At 49.7% G+C, this 12755-nt stretch overlaps 1 protein-coding gene and 1 pseudogene across 1 annotated transcript; both read right to left on the reverse strand.

Annotated features, from left to right (window-relative positions):
* Positions 1 to 3906: 3906 nt before the first annotated feature.
* On the reverse strand, positions 3907 to 7737 carry LOC123180010 (phenylalanine ammonia-lyase-like; annotated as a pseudogene).
* A 2464-nt stretch (positions 7738 to 10201) lies between these two features.
* LOC123180007 (phenylalanine ammonia-lyase-like) lies at positions 10202 to 12755 on the reverse strand. Its single transcript, XM_044591962.1, has 2 exons — positions 12234 to 12755; positions 10202 to 12113 (listed from the first exon to the last, which is right to left on the reverse strand). The coding sequence occupies exons 1-2, from the start codon at positions 12608 to 12610 to the stop codon at positions 10367 to 10369; spliced, it is 2124 nt and encodes a 707-aa protein (XP_044447897.1). The 5' UTR covers positions 12611 to 12755; the 3' UTR covers positions 10202 to 10366.

The raw sequence follows: 12755 nt of genomic DNA on the forward strand, positions 1-12755 counted from the left end.
CATGTTTAACATTTTCAAAATACATGATTAACATATTTTCAAATGCTTTTTTGAATACATGTTAAATATATTTTTTAAATGAAATATTTTAAAAAACAATGCAAACATTTTTTGCACTGCATACACATTTTTCTTAAAATGTTACAAACGTTCTGTTTGAAACACGCAAAAATTTTGTAACATAATTTTTATATGAATTATACATGAGACTTTTTTAAATCATGTGAACAATTTTTCTACACTGTATACTATTTTCAAAAAAATCACGTACATTATTTTTGAAAGTGTGAACATTTTAGAAATGCCACATATTTTTGTTGAATGGTAGAAAGATTTTCTAAATTTTGATTTCTTATTTTTATTACACTACATTTACATTTATTATATGTGTGATGAGCACTTTAGAAAAAACAACTCTGTTTTTCATATTACATGTATTTAGTATTTTTCAAAATATAAACAAATGTAAAAAAAATGCAAGACGTCGGTGTGACATGGCAACGTTGTTACTTGCCCGGCTCGGTGCAGGCGACGCGGTCTTCTGTCTCACTTAAAGCGAGACATGTATTCGCCTGGGACTCTCACAATCAACCGCACAACCAGTTAAGAGGTCTTTTTTTTACGTGAGGTCTTCTGTCTATATTAGCTAGACACCTTTTTGTGAAGAGGGTACCTTTTTGTGCAGATATTTCAATTCGGTTAGTTTTATCCATTGCCCTAGGAAGGCCAATATGGCAGCTGATGTATTAACTAGTAGATCATGCGTCGAGGACTATTGTTTAGCAATCCGAGCCTTCGGAATTCCTAATTGATGTACCAAATGATGTATCCGTATTCCTGCGTGAAATATAAACCGCCATGATGTCATTCCATAAAAAGAGGAAAACGTTTGAAAAAAACCGGATCCGTGTCGCCAGGACGCCACGCGGAGCGATGGGACCATGTACGACGCCGTTCTGTCCTCCAGAACCACTCATCTCCTATCCTTACCTTTCTCTCTTTGACGGGTCGTCTCCTACCTCTCTTCTTCTTTAACCTCTCTGCCCAGCTTCTCCCACCAGGCCACCACCAAACTTGTGAGGTTGCGTCGTCGTCGCGTTTGGTGCTGCAATAGAGCGCCGATGAGGTCATTGAGCTCCGCCGCGGTTGCATTGAAGCGCCACCGGAGCTACATCGCAGCTTTCGTCGTTGTCGTGCTGCATCGCAGATTCTGCCATGGCCGTCGGCCCGTCGCGTGCTGCGTCGCCGCATCCACCGTCATCGCCGGCGCTGCAATGGAGTGCGCCCGGGGATTCAATGGAGCACCATCGGATGTCGTTGGAGCTTTGTTGCGATTGCAATGGACCTTTGTCGGAGCTTCAATGGAGCACGCCAGGGGCTGCAATGGAGCGTCGTTGGAGCTCGCGCGGCTGCAATGGAGCTTTGCCGGAGCATGCTGTTGTTGTTAACCTTGTCCTCTTTCCTAGTTTCCTAAGATTGTACGTCTTTCTTCTTTGTGTTTCAGTTATAGACACCTAGGAGTTTATCTGTACGTGTTTTGTACGTACATGTTTCTGTATGGCCAGAAGAGTCGTGTCTAGCGTTTTCGTAGCACGAGCGAGTCCATGATCCGAAGCTGTGGGATGGCGCGAGCATGTTGGGTCGTGGCGTAGAAGTCACTCTGAATAAAGAAGAGAAACAGAAAAGACGCAGGAATTAAGGCGTCGCAAAACTGTCTCCCGTGTTCGTGTGTGTTTTTGTCCGTCCTCGAGTTCCTCCTGAGCTTAGATCGAGGCATTCACAGATCGCGTGTGTAGATCACGGCCTGAAAGCTGTCACGTGCCAGGGGCTGCAATGGAGCGCCGCCGAGGACGTTGGAGCTCGCCGCGACTGCAATGGAACTTTCAGCGAAGCTGCAATGGAGCGCCGCCGGGGTCGCTGGAGCTCGTTGCGGCTGCAATGGAGCTTTCACCGGAGCTTTTTTTCGTGCTGCGGTGCAGGGTCCAGCTACCCGCGGCCTGCAGGGGTGGTGCTTCCGCGAGCGCGAACAGCGTTGCTGCAAGGCGAGGACGGCGCTAGGGCCGAGCCTTGTGCTGCGAGCAAGCGAGGCATGACCGGCTGCGATTGCGAGCTCGTCGGAGCTTCAGTACCTATCTAGGGATCCCATGTGCGGGGGGAATTTTTGCGTTGGCTGCAAGTCAAGGAAGACGAGGCCACAGCGGCGCGTGAGAACGACGAGGCCACGGGGGGATTTTTGGGTTGACTTAATCCTACGTCTGTCGAGACTTTAGTCGAACGGCTGGGGACCCGGCTGATTTCCCTAAGAAATCAGTCGGGTGATTGGTAGTAGCCGCCAAAAAAAAGGTCTTCGGTTACATTGTATAAACGGACAAGGGAAAGACCGAGCAGTAGTGGGCCTATTGTCTCAGTGCTGCAGTCGTACTTGGGCTAGCCCATGCAAACGAGTTAAGAGGCCGTGATGTTGGCCCAAACTTAAAGGTCTCCTCGGCTCGGACGCCGCTCCAGCCGATATAAAGAAAAAGAGAGAGATACGAACACCGCCGCTCGCCGACGGCTAGTTGGCAGCCGGCGGCGGCGATCCGGTGCCGCTGGCGCTGGTAGAGGGGACGCCGCTGCGCGTGCCTGAATGGCCGGAAGCTGGCTGCCGAATCCCTCCCGCCGCTGGCACCAGCCAGTCTCAGCTCGAGGCGAGGTGAGCACGCTGGCCCTTACCCTAACTCTGCTTGACTTCTTGGTTTATCATCATCTGCCCCTGAACAAATGCAACCTTCACCCCTGAAAAATTCTCAGATTTTGTTCAGTGATGCAGCTATATATGGGGATGTGGTGGTCTTCTATCTGATTGCTTTGCCTAGTCGCCGGTCGCCACACATTGGGGATTGGGGTACTACTGTACAGAGGGCAACTGGGAATTGAACATCAAATGTTTTGCAACTCGTAGAGAAACTAGTGTTACTTATGCGCCTTTTGAGTTCATTTTCATGCTGTTGAAAACAACAATTAAGCCATAGGGCTGGATACTGACGACAATACGCCGGTTCTAATTGAAGTTTAACATATCGATGTACATCATTTTGATAGTGAAAGAGAGCTTATATTATATATAAAACGGCTGTTACAATCCTAACCAATCAAAGGGGAAATAAATCTACTCTGTTACTCTTGTAGCACGTCAGCTACAAGAGTCGCTTCCTTGTTTGTTCTAGCATAATATGCGAAGCTGGTGGGCAGCTCCATTGCTCTCTCTTATGATATTACACATGCAGCCTGCACTCCGGAAAAATCTCCATCACAAATCCCTCTGTCAGTCTCTTCTCTGAATTCTTTGACAGCACCTACTACTCCGCTGTGTAGTCCATTTCAGGCACAGCCGGCCACCCTGTAAATTTCAGATAACTGACGGAGGCCAACCAGCCATCACATCGATAGCTTGTAAGCCTCCTCTGCCTCAGAGCACGCTCTTATCTTTCTAATTAGCGTAAGTGGGATAGATTATTTGGATTTAGGTACCTTTGTCTTGTTTCATTTAAGGATACCGTGAAAGATCTCTTATAATAGAATTTGTTTACAAGGTTGACAAAATGGAAAAGAAAAAGGGGCCCAAGGCTATATCAGTTTAGAGTTACTTATGACCATTCAGGAATAGAGAGAAACAAGTCATCTGCATCAGAGCAGTACAATCCTTCTTCCATTACATGCCAGACTGGAATTTGTCAACAGAAAACTGAAACAGAATAAGGATTCATAGAAGGCATCGCATCATATTGATATAACTAGCAACTACAGAGACACCACAGAGCAGTGACTTTGTAGGCATCATGTCCTCTGTCCTCACACCATATGGCAATGGCTTGCTAATGGTAGATGTTTTGCACTGTTGGTATTGTCTCCACCAGACCACTGTTCTAAGAAAAAGACCAATATATTTGTCATACACTGTACCCTTCTAACTTACATCAGAGGTTGTACAAGTTATGCAGTTGCAGTTTTTGGCAACAACATGGCAGCTCTGTAAGACTGATCCAGCTTACAAAACATCAATATTTAAGAAAATACAATTGGAAAAATATTATCATTTATCATCTAAAAGATCCAAAGCCTTCTGCACACTGTCTTCTCTTCAGTTTCTTGATCCTCTGTTCAGCAGATAGGCAAGGGCTCACCGTTCCACTCTTTGAGGCACTCGAGCAGCGCGTCGATGTGCTTGCCCTGGTTCATGGCGACGAACACCTTGTCCACCTCTTCCCCAGGAGACCGCGTCATCTCTCCAGTCAAGTACTCAGTCCCAAGCTCCTTGCGCACAAACCGGTAGAGTGGGTACGACCGGCATTCGGTGATACGGTTCTGCTGCGCGGCGGTGCCGTTCTCCACTGAGGTCCGTGCAGCCTCGACCTCCCTTGGTAGAACTGCACGGAGCTCCTGCTCGAACGTGGCAAGCTTGGCAAACACCGACGTCTCCACATCGCGCTCGGCCTCACCGTTGGCCAAAGCGTGCTCGACGAGAACTGCACGCATCTTTTGCATCAGTGGGTAGTTGGAGCTGCAAGGGTCATCTGCATACGCGAACACCGCCTCACGGTCGATCGTGAGCAGCAAGTCCTTCTCGCAGAAGCGTGCGTTGTGGAGATGTCCATTGTTGTTGGTGCTGAGTGTCTTCCTGGCTGCCATCTTCACACAGCTCTTGACGGCATCCTTGATATTCTCCTCGAGGTGACGGAGGTCGATGGCCTGGCACAAGGCGACCATGAAAGTAGAGGACATGAGCTTGAGTATGTCAATGGCCTCGGCGGTCTTCCTGGAGGAGATAAGACCAAGAGAGTTGACATCTTGGTTGTGTTGCTCGGCGCTCTGGACATGGTTGGTCACCGGGTTGCCTAAGAACTGGAGCTCGGAGCAGTATGAGGCCATGGCAATCTCAGCACCCTTGAACCCATAGTCCAAACTCGGGTTGCGCCCGCCGGAGAGGTTGGAAGGCAGACCGTTGTTGTAGAAGTCGTTCACCAGCTCTGAGAACTGCGCAAACATGAGCTTGCCGATCGCAGCAATGGCGAGCCTTGTGCCAGGATGGCCTTGCCGCGGGAGACGTCGATCAGTGGGTTGTCGTTCACGGAGTTGATCTCCCGCTCGATTGACTTGGTGGCAGCGCGTATCACCTCTACCTGGGGGCCAAGCCATTGTGGCGATGTTCGGAGTGCATACCTATCTTGCTTTGGCTTCATCAACGGGTCAAGCTCGCCGAGCTTCTTTGCGAGTGCCATGTAGGAGCTTCCTTCAAGGATGTGCTCCATGATGGCGGCAGCCTCAATCTGCCCGGGGTGGTGCTTTAGCTTGTGTGTCAAGTGGTCAGTGTACTCCGGCTTACCGTTCATGACCTCGCAGAAGACGGCTGATAGAACCTCGGCAAGGAGGCTGAGGATGTTAGCCTCGAAAAGCACCATGGACGCAAGCCCGGAGCCCACTGCTGTGCCGTTCACCATGGCAAGCCCTTCCTTGGGCTGCAGCTCAAAGAAGCCATGCTGGATGCCGGCGATCTTGAAGGCCTCCGCTGCGTTAACCTTGCTGCCGTCCGGAGCAGTGGCCATGGAATTTGCCCGACCGGTCACCAGGCCCGCGATATAGGAAAGCGGAACAAGGTCGCCGGAGGCGGTGATCGTGCCCCGGAGCGGCAGGCATGGTGTCACGTTGGCATTGAGAAGCGCAGCGACCGTCTCGAGGATCTCAAAGCGGATGCCAGAGTACCCCTGGAGCAGAGTGTTGACACGGACAAGCATCGCCGCCCTCGTCGCTGCGGCGGGAAGAACATGGTCGTGGCCACCTGTGCCGAAGGCTCCGGCATTAAGGAATCTGAACAAACAAGAAGTGCACAAGAAAATAAGGCATCCAGATCACTAAAAAAATGAGGAGTACAGGACGATCAACAACTGAATATCTAACTTGTTGGTGGTTTAGTTTAACTGATTCGTACCTGATGAGCTCCCTCTGGAGAGCGCCACCCTCCTTGGTCCTCCGGTGGGATGTGGCGCCGAAGCCTGTGGTGACACCGTAGCTGTCGGTGCCGTTTGCCATGCTGTTCATGACCCAGTCACTGCTCTCCTTGACCCGGCCTCGGGCAGACTCGTCGAGCTCCACCCTGGTCTCACTACCGGCGGCCACAGCGGCGACCATGGCAATGGTCAGGCTAGCACCCTCCATGGTCACCACTGGCCTACGGTACTCCTGGACCATCTGCTTCACCGCGTCCAAATGGCTCCCGGACAGCTGCTCCGCTGCCTTGCCCCAGTTCAGCGGGTCGGCCCGCGCAGGCTGCGCCACGCCCAAGCTGTTGCCGTTGCCGGCGACCTGCCCGTTCTCGCACTCCATCCAGATATGCAAATTAAGAAGCAAGCTAGAAACTTGGCAGCTGTAAGTATGTGTATCTGGATGAACTCTGTAAGTGGTAGAAGGACTTGCGCTGAAGTGGAGCTCAAATTGGAGAGGAAAGCGAGGGAGGCTCTTGTTGGAGAGGAATGGAGGAAGAGCATGGGTTAAATAGGTAGGGTGGTGGGTGGGTGTGGACTTGACCGCTGGATTGGTCCTAGTCAGGGTTGGTGTATTCTTGTGTTAATCATGCATGCAACGACCCTGTTTGCTCTTAGGAGAAACGAATCTAGCTACTTGGTCCAAGCCACTCGTCTTCTTCCTTCTAATGGTGAACGTTTCAAACAAGCGTACGTAGTGGCTGCTTGCACGATGCATAAACTACTATAGGAAATCTTATTAAAAAACAGCTACACGGAGGTATGGTCTTTGCTTTGACAAAGTATCTGTGAGTCCAAAGCTGGACAAACAGGAGTTGTTATCTGCTAATGATCCATAAGAGCTTTCACTTTCACTAGTATTTTGTTGGGTGCAACGAACCCCACATATTCTCACGTGCTCGGTCATATGGGTGGGTGCAAGTGAGAGATATTCCGGTTTGCAGTGGTCCTAGCGCGTTGCATGTATGCCACCGTGTGAAAGATACAGTGCCACTTGACTTGCCAGATTTCTTAGTGCAACATGACTTGCGAGACATGAGTTTGCTCGGTGGAAACGATTTCTTAGAAAAAGCAACGGCCATCCTCTCGTCAGTCATCCGCGTGCACATGTGAATGCCATCACAAGCATGCCACAGAAAATTAGGACCATATATGCGTGAGTGGTCAAGTCGTTGGTCATACCAAGTCGTGTGTGATATTTCATTGCTAAACTCGTTAAATCTCAGTCGACTGAGATTTAGCGGAATATCAGTCGACGCACCCCCTTTTTCGGATCTTTTTTTGCTTCAATTAAATCTCAGTAGTGACAATTAAATTTATGCAAACAGTGGACCAAATTGTTACTTTGTGAAGTCAATTAATCTATTTAGCTTTTCCACGCAAAAGGAGAATAATTACCCAATATATTTTTTTCAGAAATTTAACCCAATGTTCGTATGGGTGCAGCAAGATTATCCGTTAGGCTCTGTAGCACACATAAGAAATCACATGATTTGGCTATCTAAGATATGCAGAATCAAATGCAATGCATGTGTAGTGCAGATAAAAATCAAAATATTGTAAAAGATGGAGCTCGTACGTACCAAACCTGCCAGATGGCTTTATATGAAGTTCAGAATTAGGATTAGGCTGCACATCAAGAAGCGCCAATTCATTCTCAGACATTTATACTTATCCGGAGAACAACATAGAGTTGGGCTGCACAGTGTTCCAGCATGTACATCTGGGAAAATAACAAACTGAAGATCAACACAGGAGCACTTGAACTTAAACTGCAGAAGCATTGTTGTAGTCCGTAGGTCGCCGTCCTCGCCAAGTTCAAGCTAGCAAGCACCTCGGAACTACCAGCAAGCGGCACAAAACGTACAAACACAACATAAGAACAGGAAATTAATCTAACAACAAAGAAAGAAACCCAGAACATATAGGAGGCTCGAGCTCACCATTGCTACTTTGACCTTCATCGGAGCTGTGCAGACCATGGAAATCCATCAAAAAATACAGAAGATTAATCCTCCAAAGCACCACCAGAAATCCAAAAATACAATAGCTAATAAGTGCATGCACTGACGGCCTGACGGGCCAATCGCAAGGAGAAGAGATGCTCAAGCTCTTTTTCAGTTGGGCTTGTGAGTGTTCATAGCGACATAAAGAGGGCATTTGTGAGGCCAGCGACCTTCTCCTTCCCGAACTCATCCGCTGGAAACGTGGCCGATGGTCATGGTATGTCTGAGACCGTCGACGCGAGGAGGGCATGGAGCAGAGCAACCCGTGCGCACACATACTCGCTTGGCTTCGCAGGGATGGCCGCATCAGGCCGCGATGGTGATGGACGCGTCTTGTGCGTCCGAGGACGCCAGCGGGAGGAAGCCCGGAGTAGGAGCGGCGCGTCAGGAGAGCCGGGAGCAGACCAACGGCGTGCGCACATGCTGATTCGGCTGCGCGAGGATGGCCTCATCTCGATGACTCTTTCCACGGAAAGGATGAAGGGATCCAACGTGAGCGCCCATAGGGATAGCTAGAGCTCCGATATGCCTACAATCAGAAGGCCCATCAGGGACGAATTGCAGGGATCCCGAAACGGGAAGCAGTGCGTTGGAGCGGGAGGAAGAGTACGGGGGACGGGGAGGCTTGGGAAAGCCGAGGGGAGGGGAAGGGGAAGAATAAGCGGTGGCCAGGGAGAGGAAGCGGAGAAGGCCAACTCGCTCGCCTCGGTTTCCATACTGTATTAATTGATTGCGTGGCTCATAATAAGTCGAAAGTGGAACACGCATGCTAATGGTGAAGCTGACGTGCATGTTTTCTATTGTGGTGGGCAGTGTGGGCCCCGCATGTAAGCCTATGACCAAATGTTGATGTGGCACTATTGCTGATGTGGATGGGCTGCATGTCAAGAGAAATACCATAGTGGGGATGAACTATTTAGGTATTATAGATAAGGACAACTTGACATATTGCATGACCTTATTTTCTTAATTCAGTGTAAAGTTTCTATGCATGAAATTTAAGGTTTGTACCAAATTGAAGCTACATGCTTTTGTGCAGGACTATAGATTTGTGATATATGACTCTGAAAAGCCATCTTTGGCCCATCAGAATGAAGAGACAAATCAAAAGAGACATAGGGTGATTTGGGAGGGAATAATGAAGAGCCATATATCTTCTACAAGTCCACCTATGGGGAGATGTTCATGGAGCCTTCGGCTCATCAGAATGTAGGGAAAATCCAAAGGAGACATCCAGAGACTTGGGAAAGGGGACCAAGAAAGAGCCATGTTTCCTTGACATCCCTATATATGTATATATATATTATATTATATATCATCAGATGTCCATGGAGCAGAATATCATGGGAAGTTTTCGAGCTCTCTCTCAGCAATTTCAGGTAAGAACTACAAATACCTTATTTCAATACTCCCATGTGCAAAGCGACATTGACCATGCGATACCCATCATTGATTCTTGTTCACATGTACAACTCCCTGAAGCAAAAGTTATGGTGAATTTGGGGAACATATATAGGATAGCACTATCAGTTCCTTCCAGTTTCGTCTGATTATAAACATGTTGTTAGAAATAGTTTATCTATGCATGGAGTATGTGACAATCTTGAGAACACATCAAAACAGGGATTGCATTATTTTTCTAATTAGCATAAGTGGGATAGATTATTTGGATTTAATTACTTCGGCTGATTTCATTTAAGCATACTGTGAAAGATCTCTTATAATGGAATTTGCATTTTCTTACAAGGTTTACAAAACGTAAAGAGAAAAAGGCGCCCGAGGCTATATCCGTTTAGACTTACTTATAAGCATTCAGGAACAGAGAGAGACAAGTCATCTGCATTAGAGCATTAAAATCAAACCAAAACATTTTACAATCATGCTTCCATTACATGTCAGACTAGAATTGGTCAACAGAAAACTAAAATAGAATAAGAATTCATAGAAGGCATCACATCATATTGATATAACTAGCAACTACAGAGAGACAACAGAACAGTGACTTAATTTGAAGGCATCATGTTGTTCCTCACGCCTTATGGCGGTAGATGTTCGGTGTTGTCTCCACCAGACGATTGATCTCAAAAAAGGACCGCTATAATTATCACGATTTTTTTTATCATACACTGTACTCTTTTAGCTTACGTCATATAAGTTGTACAAGTCATGCAGTTGCAATTTTTGGCAAGAACATGGCAGCTCTGTAAGAATGTTCCAACTTACCAAACATTGATTTTTGAGAAAATACAATTGAAAAAAAATACTATCACTTCAGCTAAGAAGATCCATAGCCTTCTGAAATCTGAAGCACACTGTCTTCTCTTCAGTTTCTTGATCCTCTGTTCAGCAGATAGGCAAGGGCTCACCGTTCCACTCTTTGAGGCACTCGAGCAGCGCGTCGATGTGCTTGCCCTGGTTCATGGCGACGAACACCTTGTCCACCTCTTCCCCAGGAGACCGCGTCATCTCTCCAGTCAAGTACTCAGTCCCAAGCTCCTTGCGCACAAACCGGTAGAGTGGGTACGACCGGCATTCGGTGATACGGTTCTGCTGCGCGGCGGTGCCGTTCTCCACTGAGGTCCGTGCAGCCTCGACCTCCCTTGGTAGAACTGCACGGAGCTCCTGCTCGAACGTGGCAAGCTTGGCAAACACCGACGTCTCCACATCGCGCTCGGCCTCACCGTTGGCCAAAGCGTGCTCGACGAGAACTGCACGCATCTTTTGCATCAGTGGGTAGTTGGAGCTGCAAGGGTCATCTGCATACGCGAACACCGCCTCACGGTCGATCGTGAGCAGCAAGTCCTTCTCGCAGAAGCGTGCGTTGTGGAGATGTCCATTGTTGTTGGTGCTGAGTGTCTTCCTGGCTGCCATCTTCACACAGCTCTTGACGGCATCCTTGATATTCTCCTCGAGGTGACGGAGGTCGATGGCCTGGCACAAGGCGACCATGAAAGTAGAGGACATGAGCTTGAGTATGTCAATGGCCTCGGCGGTCTTCCTGGAGGAGATAAGACCAAGAGAGTTGACATCTTGGTTGTGTTGCTCGGCGCTCTGGACATGGTTGGTCACCGGGTTGCCTAAGAACTGGAGCTCGGAGCAGTATGAGGCCATGGCAATCTCAGCACCCTTGAACCCATAGTCCAAACTCGGGTTGCGCCCGCCGGAGAGGTTGGAAGGCAGACCGTTGTTGTAGAAGTCGTTCACCAGCTCTGAGAACTGCGCAAACATGAGCTTGCCGATCGCAGCAATGGCGAGCCTTGTGTTGTCCATGGACACGCCGATAGGTGTGCCCTGGAAGTTCCCGCCGTGGATGGCCTTGCCGCGGGAGACGTCGATCAGTGGGTTGTCGTTCACGGAGTTGATCTCCCGCTCGATTGACTTGGTGGCAGCGCGTATCACCTCTACCTGGGGGCCAAGCCATTGCGGCGATGTTCGGAGTGCATACCTATCTTGCTTTGGCTTCATCAACGGGTCAAGCTCACCGAGCTTCTTTGCGAGTGCCATGTAGGAGCTTCCTTCAAGGATATGCTCCATGATGGCGGCGGCCTCGATCTGCCCGGGGTGGTGCTTCAGTTTGTGGGTCAAGTGGTCGGTGTACTCCGGCTTGCCGTTCATGACCTCGCAGAACACAGCCGATAGAACCTCGGCAAGGAGGCTGAGGATGTTAGCCTCGAAAAGCACCATGGACGCAAGCCCGGACCCCACTGCCGTGCCGTTCACCATGGCAAGCCCTTCCTTGGGCTGCAGCTCAAAGAAGCCATGCTGGATGCCGGCGATCTTGAACGCCTCCGCCGCGTTAACCTTGCTGCCGTCCGGAGCTGTGGCCACGGAGTTTGCCCGACCGGTCACCAGGCCCGCGATATAGGAAAGCGGGACGAGGTCGCCGGAGGCGGTGATCGTGCCCCGGAGCGGTAGGCATGGTGTTACGTTGGCGTTGAGAAGGGCAGCGACCGTCTCGAGGATCTCAAAGCGGATGCCGGAGTACCCCTGGAGCAAAGTGTTGACACGGACGAGCATCGCCGCCCTTGTGGCCGCGGCAGGCAGAACATGGTCGTGGCCACCGGTGCCGAAGACTCCGGCATTGAGGAATCTGAACAGACAAGAAGTGCACAAAAATATAAGGCTTACAGATCACCGAAAAATAAGGAGTGCAGACGATCAACTGATGATATATCTAATTTATTGTTGGTTTAGCTCAAGTGGTTCGTACCTGATGAGCTCCCGCTGGAGAGCACCGCCCTCCTTTGTCCTCCGGTGAGAAGTAGCACCGAAGCCAGTGGTAACGCCGTAGCTGTCAGTGCCATTCGCCATGCTGTTCATGACCCAGTCGCTGCTCTCTTTGACGCGGTCGCGGGCGGACTCGTCGAGCTCCACCCTGGTGTCGCTGCCGGCGGCCACCGCGGCGACCATGGCGATGGTCAGGCTGGCGCCCTCCATGGTCACCACCGGCCTACGGTACTCCTCGACCATCCGCTTCACCGCGTCTAGATGGCTCCCGGACAGCTCCTCCGCCGCCTTCCCCCAGTTCAGCGGGTCAGCCCGCGCCGGCTGGGCGACGCACAAGCCATTGGCGTTCTCGAACTCCATCGAGGTATGCAAGTAAGTTCTAAAACAAGTAAGCTGGAGACCGGGTAGGTGTATGTGTGTGGCTCTGGATGAATTCTGGTAGATGGACTTGCGCTGAAGAGAGCTCAAATTGCAGATGAAGGTGAGGGAGGCTCTTCTTGGAGAG

The sequence above is a fragment of the Triticum aestivum genome, chromosome 1D, assembly GCF_018294505.1.
Source record: "Triticum aestivum cultivar Chinese Spring chromosome 1D, IWGSC CS RefSeq v2.1, whole genome shotgun sequence".
Lineage (NCBI taxonomy): Eukaryota > Viridiplantae > Streptophyta > Magnoliopsida > Poales > Poaceae > Triticum > Triticum aestivum.

Coding starts and splice junctions, on each gene's coding strand:
- LOC123180007 (XM_044591962.1), bottom strand. CDS start 12,610: ATGGAGTTCGAGAACGCCAATGGCTTGTGCGTCGCCCAGCCGGCGCGG. Junction 12,114..12,233: donor CTCCAGCGGGAGCTCATCAG/GTACGAACCACT, acceptor TTGTCTGTTCAG/ATTCCTCAATGCCGGAGTCT.